This window comes from Prionailurus viverrinus, chromosome B3, assembly GCF_022837055.1.
Source record: "Prionailurus viverrinus isolate Anna chromosome B3, UM_Priviv_1.0, whole genome shotgun sequence".
In the NCBI taxonomy this organism is placed as follows: domain Eukaryota; kingdom Metazoa; phylum Chordata; class Mammalia; order Carnivora; family Felidae; genus Prionailurus; species Prionailurus viverrinus.
In genome coordinates this window covers 93963077-93987718 of record NC_062566.1, presented here as the reverse complement: position 1 = coordinate 93987718, position 24642 = coordinate 93963077, and the positions used below count along the sequence as shown (strand labels likewise).

At 40.9% G+C, this 24642-nt stretch overlaps 2 protein-coding genes across 6 annotated transcripts in view; one reads left to right on the top strand and one right to left on the bottom strand.

Annotated features, from left to right (window-relative positions):
- ATL1 (atlastin GTPase 1) overlaps nucleotides 1-12455 on the bottom strand; it is an 83866-nt gene extending 71411 nt beyond the window's left edge. For 2 of the 3 annotated variants that reach the window (XM_047861726.1, XM_047861728.1), the window contains exons 1-2: nucleotides 12240-12455; nucleotides 951-1136 (exon numbers count right to left, since the gene is read on the bottom strand). In XM_047861726.1, coding sequence (XP_047717682.1) covers nucleotides 951-984 — 34 coding nt within the window. In that variant the 5' untranslated portion in view covers nucleotides 985-1136; nucleotides 12240-12455. The remainder of the gene's footprint in view (nucleotides 1-950; nucleotides 1137-12239) is intronic. The other variant, XM_047861727.1, reaches the window with a different exon arrangement.
- Nucleotides 12456-12946: 491 nt separating this feature from the next.
- The window catches only part of MAP4K5 (mitogen-activated protein kinase kinase kinase kinase 5), a 113581-nt gene continuing 101885 nt past the window's right edge, over nucleotides 12947-24642 (top strand). For all 3 annotated transcript variants that reach the window (XM_047861725.1, XM_047861724.1, XM_047861723.1), the window contains exons 1-2: nucleotides 12947-13091; nucleotides 13324-13544. In XM_047861725.1, the coding sequence (XP_047717681.1) occupies nucleotides 13437-13544 (108 nt within the window). In that variant the 5' untranslated portion in view covers nucleotides 12947-13091; nucleotides 13324-13436. The remainder of the gene's footprint in view (nucleotides 13092-13323; nucleotides 13545-24642) is intronic.

Below are 24642 nucleotides of genomic sequence, written 5' to 3'. Positions count from 1 at the left end.
GGTAGTGAGGTTAGCACTGTGACTGGAAGAAAACCCGAGCCGAGGGCAGAAAAAGACGCCCAATCTGCCCACACTCTCCGTCCTGAACCAAGTCTGGAGCAGCAGAGCGGGGCGGGGCCGCGATTTCTCCTGCATCACTGCGTTCTCTCTTCCCCGCCTGCGTGAGCGCCGCCCACCCACTCGCGGCGTGAACCCACTGGGCCTAGCCTCTCCTTCCCCCTCCCCTCGGCCTGGTGCTGAATCATGAGCCCAATATCTCCAAAAGGTAAAATCAAAGAACAATGCCACACTTAGGGCTGGCCTGAATGGGGTGCCGGATTGGGGTGGAGCAGAGGCTGGAAACCACAACTTTGCTTCCCTTCTTCCCCAATTCCCCTCCGAGCTCCAAATTAAAACAAGTACTGCAGCGGTGGGGGACTCCCAGGCGGGCGCCCCTTCCTCTGGGTTGCTCAGGTCTGCAACGCTCCCGCCGGGCTGGGCGCGCTCTGCCTCATTGTTCCAGCATGCCGCCCGCTCGGGAGCCCGCGCCCTGCCAGGCGGAAGGGCTCAAAGCTCCCGAGGAAGGGGCCGGGGCTTAGGGATCCTCACCCCCTCGCCCCTCTCGGCCGGGTAACAGCCCCTGCCTACTCTCATCGCCTTTCTGCCAAAGGATCGCTAAAGCGGAACCGACGAGTCCCAGGGAGGCGACGTGCGGGTGCTGTCCAAATGCTGCGAGGAGGAGGACTGGGGGTGGGGGAGAGACAGGGGGCTCCGGCCTGCGGAAAGCTGCAGCCCTCGCCCCACAGCGCGATTCTGCTTACACGGGTACCACTCGGCCATGGTCTCTCCGGCCCTACAGGGAGCAGCTCGGTTGTGGCCCGTCTCCCAGCCCTTGGCCCTCTCGTCCCCAGAAGCAGAAACCAGAGGGCCAGTCCCCGCGCAGGCTGCAGAAGTCACCATATGTTACTCACCCCAACTGTTCCTGTCCCTGCGGTTCTTGGCCATGGTGGTCCGGGGACTGGTGGCGGTGGGGCGCTGTCACTGTGCTGGCTCTTCTCCCGGGCCGCAGGTTGCTGGCGGTGGGAGGCTCCGTGCCCGCGCTGGGCGCAGTTCGCTCAGACTCTTGAGGATGTTGCTGTGGCGCTGGTGGGAAGGAGCTGGGAGGAGAAGGGAGGAGAAAGCGGGTGAACCGAGCTCAGCATCACAAGCCCGAGTTCACACAAATACCAGCGTCACACCCTCCCTACCTCAGCCCACCCCCGGAGCACGAAGACAGGGACAGACGATGTACTGCAACATCTTTCACGGAGAACACACACACACACACACACACACACACACACACACAAATAAATAGTACCCCCCTCACACACACTCTCAAAGAATTTAACAGCATTAGCCAGTCACAGAATTACTAATATACTGCATTATTCTGGATGTTCAAATACCCGTTTCCTATAACAGTTACAAATTAGTACCAATATGCAGACAACATTTATATAGCCAAAGAAGTCAAAATAATCTGCACTTATCTACCAGGCACCATTTTTCCCCCATTTTAAAAGCAAGGTCATGTTGGTAAAGAGGATATCATGCATTTTTTTACCTGTATACTGAACAGGCCTGACTTTTAAAATGAGGATAGAAAAATTTAGATCAAGATTGAGATAAATGAAAGCTGGAAATTCATCATAATCTGTAACTAACTCAATGTCTAGTGGGCAAAAGTGGGCAAAAATGCCCACGAGATTTGCAGAGAAAACCTCTGGAGTTACACTGGCAAATATTTTAGGTAAAATCGTATTACATAGTCTGGGTGAGCCTTGGCATCCACAAAGGTTGCAGACAATTTTGAATACAAAGCAAAAGGCAAAGACACTGATTTCTTCCTCTCTGCCTACAAACTCAGCTTTCAGTATTCTAGAAGCAGTCCTTTATGGTACTTGACCCTCAAGATACCATTAACCCATTCCTTACAGTTTTCTTCTGCATTTGGTTGTTGCCCACACTCTACAGATGCGTTCTGCCTATGAGATTATTGCTAGCCTCTTAATTACCACGTCTTTGGTCTCTTCACCATAAGCAACTCTTCATTCTATGTTCACTCAATGTAATTTGCTACAATGGCTTCAGACAGGACCTTCATCCTGATAATTTCCAAATCTGTGCTTCTAGTTTTATGCTCTCTTAAAGAGAGAAAAATCGTCTTACGAGAACCAAATTTATAACTGCCCAAGGTCATCTTCATTTTGTTTTCCTACTAACACTTCAAAATCAACATGTCAAAAACCAAATTATCTCACCCACCACTGCCATATCTTATGCATTCTGTATTTCGGTTAATGGCTCTAGTGACCTCAGAGCTAGGAACACTGTAAACCAAGTTTACATTATAGTTTTAAAAGGGACATCAGGGGGATCTGGGTGGCTCAGTCAATTAAGCATCCAGCTCTTGATTTTGGCTCAAGTCATGATCTCACAGTTAGTGAGATCGAGCCACAATTCAGGCTGTGCTGACTGCTTGGGATTCTCTTGTGCCCTCCCCCCACCTCAAAACAAACAAACTTAAAAAAATAATAAATGAAGGGGGCTGTGTTCAATAGAGTTGCATTTCCCAAACACTAATGAAACAACATAGGAAGACAGGAATTATCTCACGCCTGTATCTACAAACCAAATTCATGGGTTAAAAAGAAGTGTGTTCTGCTTTTCTTGTATATCTTAATTCTCAGCTCACACTCCAGCCTGATAATTACTTTCAGGTAAATCTCATTAAAAAGAGTACAGAAGAGTCCACAGTCACGCAGACACACAAAGATACACATAAGAGGAGGAGGAGAAAGCAGAGAGTGACTGCATTTGAGTACAAGATTTCTTTTTGGGGCAATTAAAATATTTTAAAATGCGAAACTTAACAGAAGACCATGTGGGAGGGAAGGGGAAAAAAGTTACAAACAGAGAGGGAGGGAGGCAAACCATAAGATACTCTTAAATACAGAGAACAAACTGAGGGTTTAAGGGGGGTGGTGGAGAGGGGAAAGTGGGTGATGGGCATGGAGGAGGGCACTTGTTGGGATGAGCACTGGGTGTTGTATAGAAGCCAATTTGACAAATTATATTAAAAATATTTTAAAATGTTTTAAATCAGTTCTGTACAACTTTGTGGATATACTAAAAATCACTGAATTATACAATTTAAATTGGTGAATTATATGGTATGGTATTACACATCATTTGGCTGCTTTTAAAAAGTCAAGGTCAAGTTTATTTTAAATTGGAAAAAAGGAAGAAAAGATATTTGTACATTAGTACTCTAGAACCCTTCTCATCCTGACCCCTTTGGGATGTTACTCTGTAGACTATTCCCTCCCTCCTATATCCTCAATGATTTTTTTCCTAGTTGTTCCTTCACCATGCTCATTTCCCCCAATCATAAGAAAAGGGCTCTCTCAACCTTGCCATTTGCAACAACATGGATGGACTTAGAGGGTATAATGCTAAGTGAAATAAGCCAGACAGAGAAAGACAAATACCATATGACTCCACTCAGATGTGGAATTTAAGAAAAAGCAAATGAACAAAAAAGATTAAAAAAAAAAAAACCAGACTCAAATACAGAGAACAACTGGTGGTTGCCAGAGGGGAGGTGAGAGGGGGATGAGTGAAATAAATAAAGGGGATCAAGGGCACCCTTATCTTGTTGAGCACTGAGAAATGCATGAAAGTGTCCAATTATTACATTGTATACCTGAAACTAATATAACAGTGTGTGTTAATTATACTTCAATAAAAAAATAATAAAATAAAATGTAACCTCCTTAAGAAAGAAAAGGGCTCTCTCAATCAGGAGTTTCTCAATAGCGGATGCTACAACTCACTCCTTCCCTCTACAGCTAGCAATCTTGGAAACATACTTATATCAGTTAGAATGCTTTTGGCTGTAACTCAAAAGAGCTTAAACCAAAAGGACATTTAGTGTCACATAATTTTTTAAGGTAAGTTGGTTCTGTGGGGATTAATTCAGCAGCTCAACTTTATCATTGACATGTTAGGATATAGATGTGGCTGCTGCAGAAAATTACAGTGGCTTAAGACATATTCATTTCTTTCTCATGATATAATCTTAGCATAAACCCTCCAGGGTTCATATTAATGATGGCTCTGAAATATCAAGAAACCTAAGCTTGGACTTCCATGGTATAATCCAAGATGGTTGTTTGGGCATTTGCATCTTCATTCCAGCCAAATAGAGGAGAAGAAAGGAAAGAAGGGCATATATCCATTCTAAGAGTACAACCCAGAAGTGGCACATATCACCTCTACTCAAGTACCATTGACCAGTACATGTCCTACCTATTTGACAAACACATTATGTATATGTGTATCCAACTAAAATTTAGGAGATCTAATGCTAACAAAAGAAAGGAGGGCACCTGGCTGGCTCAGTTGGAAGAACATGTGACTCTTGCTCTCAGGTCATGAGTCTGAGCCCCATGTTGCATGTAGAGATTACTTAAATAAAAAATTTTTTTTAAAAGAAGGAAATGGATACTGGAGAATACCAGCAGACTTCACCACAAGGACCAAGGTTGCACTTTACCATCCTTAATATGTGGACTTATTTTCTAATGTGGGCTCCTATCATGGTCCCAAAATGGCATCTGCCATTCCAGTCATTAGAAGTGGGTAGCCATGTCTAGAAACAGAAAAAGGTATGTCTGTGCCTTGTGTACCTTGTTAAAAGCACTCCCATAGACTTTTTCTATGTGTTATTATCTAGAATTGTCAAGCCTAAGCCATCCCTTTAGTAACAGAAGTGAGGCTAGGCCAATCAAGATTTATCCCCTAGCATAGGGAGGGTCTCAGTCTCATCTGACAGACATAGCAACACAGGAAAGGTCAACAAAATTGTGGTTCTGATAATGAGAAGAGAAGATAGCGCAAGTCCCAAGGTGATAATGACAGCTTTCATTTTCCCCTTATCCTCCACTAGTATCTTCTCTGATGGGATGACCCAAAACTTATTTCCATGGGGCCAAATCTTTAGTGGCCTTATCTTTACTGGGTTGTTGCAGTTTATCATTGTTCAGTAATACTGGACATGTGAATACCAAGAGGTATCTTAGTGCACACGTAGGGTCCTAGACATAGTCCTTCTATTCTCTTTGTGGGGCAACAAGCAATTCCCCTTGGTAATGAGGACCAATCACTCCAACCAGTACAATGATCCCCTCTCTAACCTTTGCCTCCGTAGTCCAAAGACCTCATATTGGCCAGGTGACAGTATCAGTTTCCTCTTTAATGAAATTGTGACTAAGTTATCTAGGGACAGTATCTCTCCTTTGGGCACCAGAGCCTTCAGATCCACCAAGCCCAATGTTTTAAAGACAAAGTTGTAGAGACAAAAATTCTTCAAGTGAATTGTTAGTAGTAGGAAGAGCCACCACTCCACTCCTTGGTTCATAGACCCACACATTCTGCACGTGGGTTAGATGGCAACATATATTGGCTATAGGTTAAGTCCTATCCCATATCCTCACTGGGTTATCTCCCGGTATCACAACCAATCCTTCCGCAGGCCTTTCCTCTCTTCCCTTAAACTAGCTGCTTCTAAGTGATGGGTTTAAGGTAAGATCAATTAATTCAGTGGTTATGACTTCATTGACATACTTCCCTCAAAATAAAATGAGTTTCTTGCTTAAATTTAATGTTGTAATACATGGTGATGAAATAAGGCATTCTATAAATCCTTGGATTATGGTACTTGTAAAAAAGCTTTCCAGGCAGGGAAGGTAAACCTGTATTTGGAATATGTACTATTTCCATAAGGATGAATCCCTCTTCTCTCCATAATGGAAAGGATCTAGTATAATAAACTGCCACCAGGTGGTTGCCTGGTCTAGGGAATACTACCATACTGGGGTCTCTGCAATGGCCTCTGTTATAAGCAGGTTAAATGCTCCAAAATGGCAGTAACTGTATTATCCTCCGGCCACCCCAGTACATTATCCTTGGCAAGTAGAAGTCCATGTTGTTGAACCCACATTTGCCGTCATTCCTTTTTTACATAGGACCACTGAACTACCACTGGGTGACCAGGTAGAGGCTGACATCCATAGGACAGATCTCTTGTAAACCTGATTATTGAAATGAATGCCCTCTTGTGGGCAGTTATGTGGTTCACAGATATTTTCACATTCTGGGCCCACTTTGAGAATCCATCTGTATTACCTCTCCTACTGACTCCCTTATCTCAGATATTCTTCTTTCCAAGTTATTGGCCCACCTACTAGCCACTGTACATAAATACAGATCTATACCTCAGGCCAGCTCTCCTTCCTAACAAAGAGGGCAACCAGATGTTCTATTTAAAGTTATGCCCACAGGGAGAATTTCTCTTCCTCTGTATTTTTCAAGACCACCCCATTACAGATAGGGGCATAATTCAGAGGCTATATGCTTCCAGTTGGATATAATGCACAACATTAGTAAACCAAGCCCAAGTTTTTCCTTCCTCTGTTAAATGACCACAAGCCCATAGATAAAGTTAAAAAAAAAAAAAAGTGGCAAAGAAGTAGGGGCAGGTACAGAGGAAATCTGTCCATGTAATTTACTCGTGCCTTCTATATCAGCTCCGGCCACCCCAGTACATATGCCTTTCCATTTGACAATGAATTCTGCTGCCCATGTTCAATTTATGATTCAGTAAATTAGGTAACACCAAGTTCCTAAAGAGCAGTTCACATCACACAGTCCCTTAGTATGCCATAGTGAGGTGTTTAGTTTCTGCCAAGGCCTCATAGCAGGCCAAGAGTTACCTTTCAAATGGAGAACAGTTGCCAAGAGATGAGAGCATGTTCTTATTCCAAACCTTATCCATGCTGCTTGTGCCACAACTTGGACCATCTGTGGGGCATTCTGTTTCTCCAAGTCATATGAAAAACTGGCAGTCATATAGGTTACATGATAAATGGATCAGAGAGCAGTACATGCAGTATGGTGATTCCAAAATCCAAACAGGCCAACTAAGACTGGGCATTGTTTTTTGAGGTGGAGCACAATAATGCCACTGAACTGTTAGAAATTTCACTGTGGCACAGGTCTCTGACCTGGATGTATTTCTTATCCTCTGATAGAAGGGTCTTTTTAAGGTATCTAGGGCAGTTGCTACTTCCAGTTCATCTATCTGGTTTGCACCATGTCATTAAGGTAATAGACTAGCAGGATGTTCTAATGGATATCAAGGAAACAAAGGTCCCTCTGGAATGATATATTACAACTGACGTGTTTACATAGCCTTGATGTAAGACAATGACAATGCTATCCCGGCTATATGAAGGCAAACTGCTTCTGATTATTTCTTTTGAAGGGAATTGAAAAGCACGTTCTAGATTTCAAGTCCATAGCTGCATTCTAGGTGCCAAAGCCTATACTGATTTGCTCTAGTAAAAATTCCACATGTGGAAATACAACTATGAGGCTTCTTCCTCAAGGCTCTCCCCTCAAAGGGACTCCATCCAGGCTTGTGAACTAGATTCAGTTGAAAAATATGGGGGTATCTGGGTGGCTCAGTCAATTAAGCATCCTACTCTTGATCTCAGCTCAGGTCATGATATCATGGTTCATGAGTTGGAGCCCTGTGTTGGGCTACACACTGACAGTGAGGAGCCTGCTTGGGATTCTCTCTCTTTCCCTCTCTCTGTCCTTCCCCCACTCGCACTCTCTCTCTCAAAATAAATAAACTTAAAAAAAAAAGAATTGGGTGATATGTATTGAATCACCACACCAGTGACTTGAGTTACGTTTCTGCTCATCAGACCTAGAATTTTTCTGCTTACATATGGCAAGCAGTACTTAAGTAGACTGTTAATTTCATTAATTCTTAAACACGGATGATCATACACCCCCATCAAAGATCCTTGGTTTCAAACACTCTGATTATCACTTCTTCCTGAGGGTTATCATGATAATTGTGCTGAACAAGTCTTTAACATTTAAGAATCTTCCACCTGGCCTCTACCAGGATCTCAATATTCCCACTGAAATCATGGATCCTGATTTCATTGTGGCATCTCCATTATCATCTCCAGCCAATTAAGACAGCCACCAAAGAATTTTTCAAGGATAGCTGTGACCCTCTACTCAATGCCTTGATAAAGGTAAATTTTATGGGTCCTTGTAGGGATGGTACAGATAGAGCATTACTAAGCAGGATGCACATAATAGGGCAAGTCCAACATTCCCATCTCCCTAAATCTTCAGATTTATTCCTCTAAAGTATGCCCTGGAAGTTCTGGCATCTCAGCACATAGATTACCAGCTTCAAGTAACCCATTTAAAAAGACCACCAGCTTCCCAGGTCAACCTGAAACATAGATAAGTATTTGCCAAGATCCTGTAACTCTTCAGTGCACAAGTTTTCTCCTCCAAGAACAGGTCTTGTCCTTCTCCACCAGGGCTGTGCTGAAATCTAACTTTTTTTTAAGGCTTTATTTAAATTCCAGTTAACATACAGTGTCATATTACTTTCAGGTGTACAATACAGTGATTCAATACTTCCCATACAAAAGCTGGTACTCATCACGACCAGTGTACTCCTTAATGCGCATCACCTATTTGAAATCTAACTCTTGTTCAAGTTCTCAGCCTCGTTTATATCTACCCAAATGCCCCCATTCTATGTCGTGGGGTCCCAACAACTTCTCTACCTGGACTCTTAGCATAACAGATCTAAGTCTCACATTCAGTTAACATTGCAACTCTACAGCCTTTACTATTGGGTCGTGGGCTGGATTCTCAGCCATGTTTTCCCTGCAGCTACATGAGAAATAAGGTTTCTTCAAGGCTGTCAAAGAAACTTTTTGATTTTCTACTCGTGCCTTAAGTTTGGAATTGAGGCCATTTGTCTTTTTTCCTCACATATTCTCCCAGAGGCAATCAGAAAAAATGACACAATGATTTCAGCAATCATCACTATCAAAGGAGCTAAGTGCTAGAGACTGGTCTTCCAATGCTACGGCTTCCATCAGCACTCCATCTCATGCCACTATTGATGGTTATTTCAGCAATTGTTATGCCATTGTTTCACTTTTCATGGCAAGAAGTTTATACAGGTAATCATCAGATATGTGAGTAATACCATCCCACAAAGCAAGGGTTTCTTTCCTGAGGCTACTTCCAATTCCTGTAACTATCAATCAGGGTTCTGGCAAGAAAGAGATAGCACAGAAAGAGAATCTAATGAAAGGACTATTTATAAAAATGAGGACAGGGTTAAAGGAATTAAAGGAACCAATAAGAGATAGTGAAACACCCCGAGACTAGCCACAGTGGAATGCCATTATCATCCTTGTCTTAAAGGGGCAAAGAAAAAAAGAGCTTATTAGAATCCTTTAAGAGTGATACAGCTGTAGGATAAGGCCACAGTCAGGCACTGTGGTTTCTTCTATACATTTAGGGTTCTCAGAACACTAGATTATATAAGGTGCAAGCAAACTTTAGGCATCCCTTCTGAATATTACACTTATTATATTGTGAGGAAATCAATAAGGAACAACACAAGATTATTTATAACTTAGAGTTTTTTCTTAGCTATTGAATTTGCAGAAATGACCAAGCTGTCCCGAATACAGGAACCTTACTACCAAATCTCGTAAAAACCTAAAATCCACCCTAGGAATCAAGGTTAATTAAAAACATCATTTTAACATATTGGATGATCAATTCAAGCTGTATTAAAAAGAGATGTGCATTGCCTTCTTCTTCTTTTTTGATTTTTAAAATTTTATTTATTTATTTATTTGTTTATTTATTTGTATTTTTAAAGATTGTAGGTAATCTCTACACCCATCGTGGGACTTGAACCTACAACCCCAAGATCAAGAGTCGCATACTCCACTGACAGTGCCAGCCAGGAGCCCCCAACTCTTCTTTACTGAAACTCCCATCATGATGACCTGATACTGATTCTGAATGAGATCCATGTTCTACTGCTATCCAGAGCAAGATAGAATTCTTCTGCTTTGAAAACATGGTTTTTGCCTCAACAGACAACTGACCCTAATTAGTAACAAAAAGAATAGTTTAACTATTTGAAAATATAAGTCATAACTGTGGCAGATGTCTTCCAAAATTTAATTAATTTATATCTAACAAACCTATGGGGCAATAAGCTCAATCACACAGGGTTACATTTTGCAACTAGTTTATGCTGGAAGGTTCATCAGGAGATCATATAAGTTAAGCCTATATGTTCCATAGACAAAAACTGTCCTTGTGATCTGTTGTCACACTTGAGAGCTTTAATTAGCTTTTGTGTTTTGGATAGTAATTGGGAAACTTACCTATGTAGAAGTTAAAAAATTTTATGTCCAGTTGAAACCAGAAGCCACAGATTACAATCAGCATTTTACTAAAGAAATTTGACAGAATGGAAAAACACTACAAAGCAGACAGCAAACCATCACAGGTTATTATGTAGATAAGAATAAAACCTGGAAGATATTTGCATTTAAGACATTATGGAGACACAAAGAATATATGATAATGAGGCTGGGATGGAGGGCCTACCAAGCCATATTTTTCCTTATTCCATACCTTGTTATAAAGCTGGGTAGCTTGTAAGAAATTCCTGTTAGCTATAATTTTTTATTATTCTTTATTATTATATTATTTTTTATTACTAAAACTATGTGCTTATTTAGGAGGTAAGATTAAGTTTACATACCACATGTTTATTTCATGGAAATTGAATTTGAATTTCTCTACCAATCATGTAATATTTAACCCACCAGCTATGATTTCACTGATCTTGTTTAAATGAACTCAACCACTATTTTTAAATCCTTAAGATTCCTTTGGAGTTAGAATAAAGCAAATGTTTTCCTCTTTGCATCAATTGTGGTACAAGTAATGATTATAGCAGACACATTTTTTAACCACCACGTAGAATTTCAACTTTTCCATGCTATGTACCTCTGGGTTGATGGTCAAAGCATATGGATCTGCCATTGCTGGAAACATAAAACATGTGCATTCCAGAGTCTTGTTGAAGCTTATGACCTCAAACTTTTTATTGCCCAATTCATATCAAACACTGTGTTTCAAGAATAACATGCTTGAAGGATTATCAGACATTTATCCTTGTTTCAAACTGGGAATTCAAATTTTCCACTTTATGAAGGCCCATGAGGTAAACTTTTCTAAAATCTTAGTATCAGCACAAGAAGTGCCTCTCTTGACCAATTGCTTCGTGGTGATCTCAAAAACACTATAAAACCCTCTACTTTGGGCAATTTGTTGCATTGTTCTGGTATCCTATTTCTCCTCTCTTTAACATCACACCTATTTCTTCCTTTACTTACTTTTATCTTGTGTTATAATACATATATTCTGTATGCTGCCTCAAATTCTCTGGAATAATGCAAGTATAAATAAGAATAAATTTCAGACTAGAGATAGGATCAACCCTTATAGGGTCAAAGGGAAAAAAAAAGAATCTATGACAGCAAACAAGTACTAGGATACCAATAGAACATTTGAAAAGATTTTGAGTCATTGAAGCCAAAAGTATGTGCCCACCAAAACAAGTGCCAAGAAGCTTTGAAAGAAGGAACTGTTCTTCAACAATTTTTTCAATGCAGCAAACACATAGGCTTTGTCCATAGAGCATGTAAGTCTGAGCTTACTTATACTCCCTAAATAAGTGCCCTTTGTGCATGGAGCACAAGAAAATACATATATTCCTTGTCCTGTTAAGGTGTAAATTTAATTTCTACATTATACAACTAATTACAACGATCAACAAGGAGTATATTGCCCAAGAACAGAATTGAATTGGATGTTCAAAACCACAAGCCAACATCTGTAACTTGCTCTTTTGTGATTTTTCAGTTACTAAATGCACTGGCTGAGTGTTCATCTGGCTTTCCTGTTCAAAACCTCTACTGGATTCTAGGAATATTTTTACCAGTACACATAAACCTGGCAACTTTATTTCTACCTTCCAAACAACGCTGGAACTAGAACTGCAAAATAGCTTGTGAAATACCAGCCAAATTACTTCCTTGAACTCCTGTTCCATATTCTATGCACTGTGAAGTATTTTACAACTTCTTATATTTGAAAATCCTCTTTGTAATCCCGTAAAATGCCTCACAAACACTTGCTTGGCTGTCAGATGCAAAACCTTATCCTCTTCAAGCTGCAGATAATTATATTGAGATATTGTCAACTACGATGTCTTGTCCCAGATCACCTACTGAGGAAGAAGTAGAGCCAGAATCAGGTCGTGGTCTCTTGATTTTGTTTCAGCTTCTGAAGAACTCATCCAATCTAAGGAGCAATCCCCGCGGCAAGGCACTGCGTGTGCCCAACAGGGATAAAGGCCACTGTGACTTCCTAGGAATTCAGGCTTTCAGAAATGTGGAAAAACTCAGTAGGAGACAGGTTGCGCAGCTGTGTAGTGCAGCCTCAAGCTGGTACCACTGGGAATGGTTTGCAAAACAGGAAGGTGCAGTCGGGTGTGCCGCGGCTTAGTTAAGCCGGCACTCCCCCACCTCCTTCCCTGGCGCCCCACTGCCAGGTAACTTCTGGCCCAGTGCCCTCGGTACCTTTCCCGTGCTGAACTGGAAAGGCTGCCCTCGTGCCCACCCTTCTCCCTCTACCCGTCACCCTCCAAGTTTACCTGACGGATCTGGGGGAGGTTTAGCAGAGGCCCGTCGGCTCACGGGGTGAGCGTGGGGGGTCCTAATCTCAGAGTGGGTAGGAGAGGCTGGGCCCCCGAAAGGACGCGGCCGGCCGTGGGGGGGCTGGGGGGCGCGGTGGCCCGGCCCGGAGGGTGTCGTGTCCCGACCAGGCCTCAGGGCGGCACTCTGGTCCCGCGGCCGGAGCGCTCGGGCGGGCCGCTGGGCGCAGACCCACGCTGGCCAGGAACGTTTCACCCGGTGACGCAGCCCCGGGTGGGAGACGTGGTGCGGCGGCGGCGGCGGCGGCGGCGGCGGTACGCGCCTCCGCCGCCTGCGAGAGGACGTGCGGTGCGGCGGGAGGCGGCGGCGCAAGACCGGGAGCGGCCGGCGGACGCCGGGAAGCAGGACGCGGACGCCGGGGAGGAAGTAGGTCCCGGGTCGGCGCTCAACAAAGAGCGGGGCCGCCCCCCTCGGGTGCCGAGCCAGTCCCAGGCCCCGGCGGTTCGCGGGCGGCCGGGAGGGGGAAGGGCCGCGGCCGGAACGGGACTGCGGGGACGCCGCGGACCCTTCCAGGCCCGCTTCTCCGCGGCCCGCGGCGGGGCGGAAGGGAAGGGGCTGGGCCGCTCGGGGTTGTAGCCTTTGCTTGTCCCTGGTGCAGGCGGAGTTGCGGGCAGAGGCTCCATGTTGGGAAGCGGCGCCGCTCGTTCTCGTTAGCGGGAATCGATCCGGGCGCCGCGGGCAGAACCGGCGGGGCGCGGGCCCTGAGCGAAGATGGAGGCCCCGCTGCGGCCTGTCGCGGACATCCTGAGGCGGAACCCGCAGCAGGACTACGAGCTCGTTCAGAGGGTCGGCAGCGGCACCTACGGAGACGTCTATAAGGTGAGGCAGGCCCGGCCCGGCCCGGCGGCGGGCTCCTTTCCTGCGGTCGGCTGGCTCCCGGGAGTAGGGCTACTTTCTAGCGAAGTAGGAGGCGTAGGGAGGATGCCTTTATTGTTGCATCTTGGAGATGAAGGGGTCGGGGTTCCTTTTTTATTCAGTTCTGAGCGCCTTTTAGTCATAGCTTGCTCTGATCGCTCACAACATGCAGAACTAACCACACACCTTTGCAAAACCCACTGTCGTACCCTTTTTTTTTTTTTTTTTGTAGTATAAAAGCTTTTTTCGTTTGTGTTGTTGAGGGGAGTTCGAATATAGAGTTGCAGTTGAGGATGCTAGTCTTAGCATGGAAAAATGCTTCCTGAAAGACAGTCGATGGGAAAGCATATTGACATTATGCATTTGCATTTAAAGAAAACTTTTAAATGGATGAGCTTGATTTAAAAAGTCATGTGAAAGGGGGTCTGTCTGGTTTAACCGTAAGTAGTCTGATGCTGAGCAAAATGACGTGTGCGCAAACATTATCCTATGTAGAATTCTGTTTTTTCTGCTGGATGTTTCATCATTTGTATTTGGTTGATTTTGTTTGTTTGTTTGTTTGTTTATTCTTCTACTTTAGCAGTTCCTCTCTCAGGGATTTATAACATCCCCGACCAAGAGAGGATAAGAGCTGTTGTCTTTTTAATTGTACTCTTTTGCATTAGTTGAAACAGGCAGGAGGGTAAGGTACTCTTAATTTGAGATTAAAGAGAAGTCATAGAGAAGCAAACTGAATTCCGTAAATACACTGAGTTCTTGAAGGATTAAAAGGAAAGAGATCGTTTCACATTCTTATATGCTTTTTGTTTTCTCTTCCAAAAAGGGAGTGTTAATGCAATTCGTATGGATATATTGAGGGAAATTTCCTTTGATTTTGTAACAGCTTTGTTTATTGGATTTAATCATGATATTTATCCCATTGTTCCAGACAACACCTCTGCGTATAGTTGAAATAGCCTGTGTCATATGGGTGATTTACTGGTAGATTCCTCTGGGGTTTGTCGTTGTTTTGCATGGATGGTAAAATGGAAAGAAAACATCCTTTTTTTTTTTTTCTCCTTTTCTGCCTTTGTTTAATATTCTATTAATAATAATAATTCATGATGGTATATGATGAATCTATTAATAACAATTCAAAATGGTATATGTCATTTTACTGAAATGGACTGTGATGGGTAGGCTTTTTATTCATTAAAAGGGCATTTGAATTTTCTATACTAGGCGCTGTTCTAGGCATGGGGTATTGAACTGTGAGGAAAGTCCCAATTCTTGCTCTGAATACCTTTGAATTCAAAATGGATAATTATAACAGAATCCTCTTCTTTATGTAGAATTAGAGGTAATTAACTCTTCATTGTTTAGCTATGGGTTAGCCATTTTGTGGAATGCTCTTGAAAAATTGAAATTCCTTCTTGCTTTCTCAGTCCCACTTTTTAGTCATTTTCGTTTTATGATTCACTATGTATGAGATCAGTTGAATTTAGTTCATATTAATGAAATAGTCTAAATTCCAGTTCTTGTATATTTTTTCTCTACTACAATAAAATTTAAAGTGTTTTCTCCACAAAAATCTCAAGATCCCCACCTTTTTTCTTTATAAGTATAATAACTAAAGCAACTGTCCGGAGCAGGATTTTATTCTTGCAGGAAAAGCAAAGGGTTATATTAAAAGGAAAGCTAATGCCTGTCCGTTAGCCTGGTGCCTCCCTGCCCTGTGTCTCTCTTCCATAGCTCCTAAACAGAGGATCAGTGACTGAATATTTATCATATATCATCTTCACCCCCCTTCACCCCACCCCATCTCCTTCCCTCCCCACATTCATGCTCCCTCACACTTATACTCATCCATGCTTGGGCAGCCTTTGATTGCTAAACGTGCTCAAAATCCTGGTTCCCTGTCTTTCGTTTCCCTTTGTTCTGATTACCTGGAATCACCTCCCAACACCCTCCCCCGCTTTCACCTGTTGCTGTCTTACCTGTCCACAAAAACCTTACTCAAAGGCTCCTCCAGGAATCCCCAGCCCTTCCTGCTTATCTCTCCCCCCTCATCTGTTACTCTTTCCCCTCTTCATTCTGTTCTAGCCACACTGGCCTGTTTGCTCTTCCTTAAACATGCATAATAAGCATCTTCCTACCTTTGGGTCTTTGTGTGTTCTTCCTATTTTCTCTGCTCAGAATGTTTTCTTCAGACAGCCACAGCTTGCTCCCTTCCCCCCTTGCTTTTACACCCTCCATCTTTTTTTCCTACTTTTTTTTTTCTTGTACTTAATTATCATGTAACATCTTTTACTTATTTTTTTCTTGTTTATTATCTGTTTCAATCCACTAATGTACTCAATGAGGGCAGGAGTTTTATGTGTTTTGTTCACTGCTCTATTTCTAACAGCACCTGGAATTATGTCTGGCATAGAGTAAGTGCTTCTAAAAATTTGAAGATTGAATGAATGAATAAATGAATGAATAAATAACTATCAGTAATTCTATCACCTCGTTGTCTGGGCATATTCTTTCAACATCACAACATTAAATTAGCACTTAATACTCTGTGTTTCTCTGTAATTCCTATTATGATATCCTGCCATGTATTTTTAGTACAAACTTCAATTATTTGAGTTCTCTAGGAAAAATATTTCTGAAAGAATATTTCATAGCATATCCTTTTTCAGCTCTCTGAATCCTACAGGATTTTGTCAGTTTGTATTTACTCCTTAATATGCCTAAAAACATGTAACATTTGGGATGTAGTGCTGAAGTTTTGGAGCTCAGAGCAATTTTGCTGTTTATCACTCTGTTTCTGATGAACTGAAAATCCTTGAAAGTTTTAGAAGTATTTTCAGTCAGTGATATAAGTTAGTAAAATAATAACAGTGAAGAGTAATGAAGGTACATTAGTTGCTGTTGTAGTCAGGTATTATTTGTACTTTTCTTTATAAATATTACAGCTCCAGCAACCATCTGGAACAGGATTTTATTCTTGCCAGGAAAAGCAGGTATCTTAGGAAGCAGGAACTTCAGAAGGACTACACCTTTGAGAATCTTTGTGAATTATATATATGTTCTTTGAAAACACGAATCTCCTCTGAAGCTCCTGTCTTTGCTGAGAATCTCCAGTAGGGGAGAGCTCAATCTGGCGATTCCCTGGTTGAAAGGATAAGTATTCTTTTAGACAAATAGGGCAAGAGCAGGAAATGGTGCAGGGGGAAGAAACACAAAAGAGAAAGGAAATGTGGTGGAAGATGGATAAAGATTAAATTTAAGCTGGGCAAATTTTATTTGTAATTAATGTTAATATTTAAATCTGCCAGCAGGAAGAGGTCTGGAGATACAGTGTGTTCACTATCTTCTGTCCACAGAAGATCTAGACATGTCAAGTGATCTAGAGAGTACAGCATCATGATACAGTTCATAGTTAACAGTACAAGCCATTGTGGTGGTCTTTATCGAAATTTCTGTATCGAAATTGTTCCCAACCTCCATTCCAGAGAAGGTCTAGAAATCTTTTTTTTTTTTTTTTTTTTTTTTTTTTACCTTTTGTGGGATATAAATTTAGAGCCCATGTATTTTTCTAACCTGCATTGCTTTTTCTGATTGATTATACAAGTATGACATGTTTAGCTGCAGGAGGGCAGGAATAGATGTCTCTTGTTCATCACTGTGTGATAACAGATGGATGCTCAATAAATTATTGAATGGCATTAGTTATAGAAAATTACCCAGAGATAATGCTGTTAATAATTCAACATAGTTTATTTTGGCTTTTTTCCTGTTTTTGTTTGTTTAGTTTTTTTAAGTTTATTTATTTATTTTGAGAGAGAGAGCTTGAGCTGGGGAGGGGCAAAGAGAGAGGGAGAGAAAGAATCCAAACTGGTTCCGTGCTGTCAGTGCAGAACCTGATGTGGGGCTCAGTCTCTAGTGAGATCATGACCTGAGCTGAAACCAAGAGTCAGATGCTTGACTGAGCCCCCTAGGCACCCCTTTCCTGATATTTTTAAACCAATATGTTTCTAAAAATGATTTATATAAAATTAGGACTGCAATGTATCTCTTTTTTCTGCTTGAATTGGGATGGCTAGTATTTTCCCTGGTAATTAAATATTATCCAAAAATACCAGTTTTGAAGGATCTATTTTTAAAGGGTCTGTTGAACAAACACCCATTTAGTGAATCTTTCTAAGATTCTTTTTTTTTTCGATTAAAATAATTTTTTTGCAATTATGAATAATGTATAATTTGTGTGGAAATCTTTATCATGTAGTTTTATCACTTCCATGGGTTCTTCTGGGTCCTGGGTGAACTGGGTCCACTGTGGTGAATCCCTCTTTTATATATGCCCTCCTTTTCTCTCCCTTAAGCCAGAAGTCACAATTCTGAAAAGACATGAGGCACTTTGAAACATATTCCAGGATCCCATTGTATATAGATTCATTTATTCTGGAAATATTTGTTGAATGCCAATTGGATGTTAGGGGATGGGGATAAGTAATGACAGTCACCATGAACATTCAGCTCTTATATGCAACTTCACTCTTCTTCAACTATGATACAAAAGTAGCAACACAGCATCTATAAGGTTTAAAGAATACATAGTCCTGATTTATCCACAAAAGAAGTAAACAATTATGTCATAGTCTATAAAACCTTTATACCTAAATCTTTATGGAACATTGTTTTTGACTGGTTCAATTCATTGAACAAATACTACTGAATACCTACTATGTGCCAGGTACTGTTGATACTGGAGATTTAGTGAAAGAAAACAGTTCCAGGCACCTGGGTGGCTCAGTGGGTTTAGCATCCAACTCCTGATTTCAGCTCACACCATTGTTCATGGAATGCAACCCCACATCAGGCTCTGAGCTGACAGCACAGAGCCTGCTTGGGATTCTCTCTCTCTCTCTCTCTCTCTCTCTCTCTCTCTCTCTCTGCCCCACCCCTGCTCGTGCGTATGTGTGTGCACATGTGCATGCGTGTGCATGCTCTCTCTCTCAAAATAAATGAACATCAAAAAAGAAAAACAAAAACACTTCCTGCCTTCCAAGACTTTTATCAGTTGGAGAGAGATGAAAGTAAAGAGTACCATACAGTGTGAGAAATGCTCTCAAAGGTGATACAAGACAGCACGGGGGGGTTCTGAGCCCACTCAAAGCTGGCTGGAGAAAGCTTCCAAGAGAAAGTAAGTATAAGCTGAGACCTGGTAAGAAACATTGGGGCTAGGGGGAGCACGGTATGATGGTGGTGGTGGTCATAAGTGATTATGGAAGAATTCCAGGCAATGGTGTAAAGACAAGAGAAAACATGGGCATCTCAAAGAAGTAAAAATATCTTGTGTTAAGGGAACCTAAGAGGGAATGGTAAGACATAAGATTCCTCTGAAGCTTAGGACAGACTGTTTGACTCACTATTCTCTTGTAGCTACCATCTACTACTTTCTTGGTCACCCCTTCCTTGTTCATTTAAGATTTTATAGCCCCTGGTTCACAGTCTTCCTCTCTACCCCTTCTCTTGCCTCCAAGAGAAGTCTTAGAGACTTCAACATCAGATTTACTTCCTGACTTTTCATTGACCTCCTATCTGCATCTTGATTTCAAATACTATACATCCTGATGATGACCTATCCTTTCAGCCCACTAGTCTTTCTGTTCTTATCAAAGAATTCCCCTAGGGCTACCAGGCTACCAATTACATCTTAATTCCCCACACTCTCCCTAAACTGTCAGGGTTCCATGGCCTATCATTCCACTGACAGTCACTCTCTTACAAATATCCTTAATTTCTTTCCCATCTTCCCCTCTGTCACAGTAGCCTGGCAAAATCCAGGTATCAGATTAAACCCAATCATCCACTAATTCCATACTGGTTTTGAATAGCTAAATGTTGTTGGGGGAAAAAAATTTACAAAATCATGTCAGCTGGTCTTGTTTTCAAATCATAACACAGATCTCAAACCACAACTTCTCTAGTAGGTTTGATTTTCCACTCTTCATAAGGACTATTTTACTCCTCTTTCTTCAAACCTTCAATAATGCCGCAGCCTCTTTATTACTCCCTCTTCTCTTACCTATCCTGAGTGATGATGGAATTTCACCTTTTCTTTATCTAAATTCTCCTATGTAGTCTATGGCTTTAACAACCATCTCTAGGACAAATCTCTCCTTACTCAGCTCCAGACTCCTAAACCCATGGAAATCTGCCAAGCATCTCAACCTTAACATGTCTAACACAGAACACTTGGTTATCCCTGCTCCATAAACCCATTCATCCCTCTATCTTCCCAATCTAAATAAAATGAACCGCATCCACTCAGTTCCTTAAATCCAAAACCCAAGGTCCTTCTTCATTTCTTTCCTTCACATTCTTCACATCTGATATATCAGCAAATCCTGATGCCTTAAAAATATAAATCAAATCCATCCACTTCCTTTTACCTCCTCTGCTATACTCTAGTCCAAGCTTGTCTCCATTAGAAACTGGTAAATTATTTAATGTGAAATGCAAAGAAACAGCAAGCCTAGGATAACCCCCACTTTCTGGAATGCACAACTCAGCAGACAGTGTGCTCCCATTCACTAAAATGACAAACATAGGAAGATGAACACGTCTTATGGGGGGAGACAGGAAGGCAGTGAAGGGGCATAGATGAAGGGCTCATATCTGAACATATTTAAATTTTAGGTTCCAATGGAAACCTATCAACTAGTGAGAATGTGTAAGCCACTTAATAGATACCTCCTGAAGCACAAGAGCTAACCTGGATTTGAGCCAGATTTGGGCATCATCGACATTACTGAGTCCAAGCAGTTAGATGAGATTACTTAGGAAGAAAATGGAGAATAAGAAAAAAATAAAGTCAAGAATAGAATGCTAAAAAATTACCCGCATTAAGGGATAGTGAAAACAGACAAAACTACAACTAAAACCACTCCAGAGATACTGTTCTATTAGAAGCTCAGTTTGGAGAAACTCCTAGAAATCATCAATTCAACTTCTCTCTGAAAAACAATTCTCTTCTACTTAGTCTAAATACATAAAATCATTTGGTCAATGTGATATTCATTTTTAAGATAACTTTAGTTGTATGAAGGTTTTTTTATGATAAGCAAAGTCTACTTTCCTATAGTTTCTCCTCAGTGGTCCCAGTTTTGGTCTGTGAGAGAATACTGATTTAGTATATTTTTCCTGCTGTGACAAATTTCACATATCTAAATTACTAATTTATTCAGTAAATATTGAGTCCCTATGGCAGTCAGGGGCTAGGTTCTAATTTTAACCCTCCTCAGGAAAAAAAAAATATATAAAAACTCCCTTCTAACTACAAACATCCAACCCCTTCAAAATGCAACATACAGATTCATCACCCTTCCCATCATTCCAGATACTATGTACTTTGACTAAGTGCTCAGAGTTTGATATCCAACAAAAATGACAGCAGTTGTAACATTAGATTCATAGCATTAAAGAAGATTTTTTTGAATTTCTATAAACTTATGATACTTTTAGAATTTAAAAATAAATGTTGAAAATGTTATATTCAAAATAGAATGCAATACTTTATCCTTTGACAAGAGCAAAGTAAAGTGCTTCATTTTATTTCTATCATAAATCCTTTCAGGAAAAAAGGGAGGTTATAAATACTAGATATATTATACACTATGTAAATTGTTATATAAATTTCAAGGAAACTGGTTCCAATAAGACTATCAAATTTATGGGAACAAAATATAATAAGGGTAGATCCACTTATAGCCTAAACTCCACATGAAAATTTAAAATAAAGATTAGTCATTCATTATTTTAATATTTTTCTCAGTGAGGGGTACCCAGGTGGTTCAGTTGGTTAAGCGTCCAACTTTGGCTCAGGACATGATCTTGAGATTCTTGAGTTCAAGCCCCATGTCAGGCTCTGTGCTGAGAGCTCAAAGCCTGGAGCCTGCTTCAGATTCTGTGTCTCCCTCTCTGTCTGCTCCTCCCACACTCGTGCTCTATCTCTCTCTCAAAAATAAACATTAAACAATTTTAAATTTTTTTTTCACTGAGCACCTCTCATGCATCAGGTACTTTAGATAGGCAGGTAATATTGCTGGAGCAAGAGTAAAGAATTACAGAGATTTACCTGCCCTGTTTGAGTTTCAATGGGACAGATTTTAGATAGCACCTAAAAAGGAACTGACTGCTTCTAAACATAGTATGTCCTTACTGTATAAATAAGTTAAATGACTATTTGTCAAGGATAGGTTATGGGACACAAGCACTGTGGGAGAAGTTTCTGCCAACTCACCAACTCCTTAATTTTTGTGGAGTAAGTATTTCCAAGCTGCCTTCCACACACAGTTATACAGGTCTAGACAGGTGCTCCTGCTGCCATAGAAAGAGACTGTATTGCAGGGTTTCCCTGAAGACATATTACCAGGCAGACAGATTCAGAGCCTGAGGCCTTCCTGTTTAGGTCACTCCAAATCTGGCCACATGACTTAGATCTCAGGACTCACTAAAGACTTAGCCTGTCAAGACACTTACTTGTCTGTGAAAACTGTTTTCCTAACCCTTTCTTAGAACAGATTGATTTTATTAAAAGGAGACTTTCATCCAAAAGATTACCTAAATTGAATTAATTATCTGTAAGTCCTAATGGCAAAGAAAAAAAAGGGCTTGTGTCAAGATTACAAGAGGTAGGGAATCACTGTGGGTGGGTGCAATGTTTTTGAGGAATAACTGGTCGAAACTCACTAAAACTTCAAAAAGCTTAGAAAATTTAATTCTAGAAATTTACTTAAAGAAACAATATTCTTTATTTGTGTGTTAAGAATTTGTTCAAGGACACTGATCACAGCACTGCTTGTAATAAAGAAATACTGGAGACAGTCTATTTGTTCAACAATAATGAATTAAAAATTATACAATGATACAAGTAATACATAAATATAAAATGAGTAGATTTACTAACATAAAAAGTTTGTGATATATTATTTTTTAATGTTCATTTATTTTATTTTTTATTTTTTTTAATGTTGATTTATTTTTGAGACAGAGAGAGAGAGAGAGCATGAGCATGGGAGGGACAGAGAGAGAGGGAGACACAGAATCTGAAGCAGGCTACAGGCTCTGAGCTGTTAGCATAGAGCCTGATGCGGCGCGCGAACTCATGAACCCCGAGATCATGACCTGAGCCGAAGTATGATGCTTTACCCACTGAGCCACCCAGGCGCCCCAGTGTTTATTTTTGAGAGAGAGCACGTGCGTGCAAGGGAGACACAGAGAGAGAAGGAGACAGAGAATCTGTAGCAGACTCTGCACAGAGCCGATGTGGGACTCAAACTCACAAACTGTGAGTTCATGACCTGAGCCGAAACCAAGAGTCAGACGCTTAACCAACTAAGCCACCCAGGTGCCCCTGTGATATATTATTAAATGAAAAAAACTGAATTATCATACATATATATACACACACACACACTATATATATATATAACATATATTGCATGTGATTCTGTGTTTTTATATACTATGATTTATGTATATACCGTTAATGTTAGCTTTTAAAAGTCTACAAAAATATCTACAGCAATGTTTATCTTTTGGTAAAGAAGATAGAGGTAATTTTTCATTTCTTCCTATATCATAGTTTTCTAAAAATGGGTATGTTGCTTAAAATGTATTTTAAAAATAAAAGGTAGGAAAGAAGGCTATTTCTGCCAAGGCAAGGAAGAGAGAGGCACAATAGGAAGGAAGGCAAATCCTTCCTATCCTTGGATCTATGCTACTGCAGAAATAATAATAGGAAATTATTCCTGGAAAAAAAACTGCTAAGAGACCCAAGCATCTCCATCATCTAATACAATTAGTAGCTAAAAAACTTAAAATGTAAAAGTTGTTAATAATTTACTGAGGGGCACCCGGGTGGCTCAGTTAAGTGGCTGACTCTTGATTTCGGCTCAGGTCATGATCTCACAGTTCAGTTTGTGAGTTTGAGCCCCACATCCGGCTCTATGCTGACATGAAGAGCCAACTTGGGATTCTCTCTCTCTCCCTCTCTCTGCCCCTCCCCCGCTTGCACATGTGCATGCATGCATGCACGCACTCTCTCTCTCTCAAATAAAGAAATAAACTTAAATAATTTATTGAAAGTTACATCTGTTAAAATAATTTAAGACACGCTTACATTGGATTCTCCCTGATACTGGTAAGGACTAAAAAAGTGGGGCAGGACAGCACAGGACACCTAAAAAAGGAGGTACATGTGTGTGCGAAATAACACACCGGTTCACGAGACAACATTAAAAGTCACATCCTTCTCAGGCAGTCCTGTTTACCTTAAATTAGAGGCACACAGAAGTAACTAGCTAATGCTATCTGCCTGAAATAATTAGTGTTTTGTTTATTTTAATTTATAATAGCATTATATAATAGTCTATGGGACTCAGTTAACCTAGATAACAATAACCATGAGTCTAAAGTTCAGACAAAATGAGGGCAAGAAAAGGCACAGTAAGAAGAGTGTCCCAACAACCAAAAAAAGGACAGACTTTCTTTTTAGTTATTTACATTGTAGGGTGGCTGTGAGCCGAGTCATCTTCATAGTAAAGACAAATCAACCCTGGGTTCCGATTTGGAAAATATGACGGTAAGAGTAACGACCAGGAGGGGTAACCAGGAAAAAGTGCCTCTTAAAACTGGTGCCGAGAACTGAAGCTTACACGTACATTCAAATCCATCCAAAAAATCCCTCATCTCTAAGCAGAGGAGTGAGGCCACGAAGTCTCATCTGACCATAATTTGTACAGAGCTTATTATGTGGTAGGCAATGTGTTAAGAGCTGTGTGTGCAGCAATGAATTTAAAGGTACAGTGCCGAGGCAGCTTGGTATAGTAGAAACAACAGAGATCATAGAGTCAGAAGAGCTAGATTCAAATCCTCAGAATGCCACTTACTAACAGTAAGATATAGGACAAATAGTAAGTTTTTTCTTGGGTAAACTAGAGATGATAACATACCTGTCCCTACTTCATAGGATTATTTTTAAAAACACATAATATACTGATTATAGGAGAGCTAAACAAACATTAGT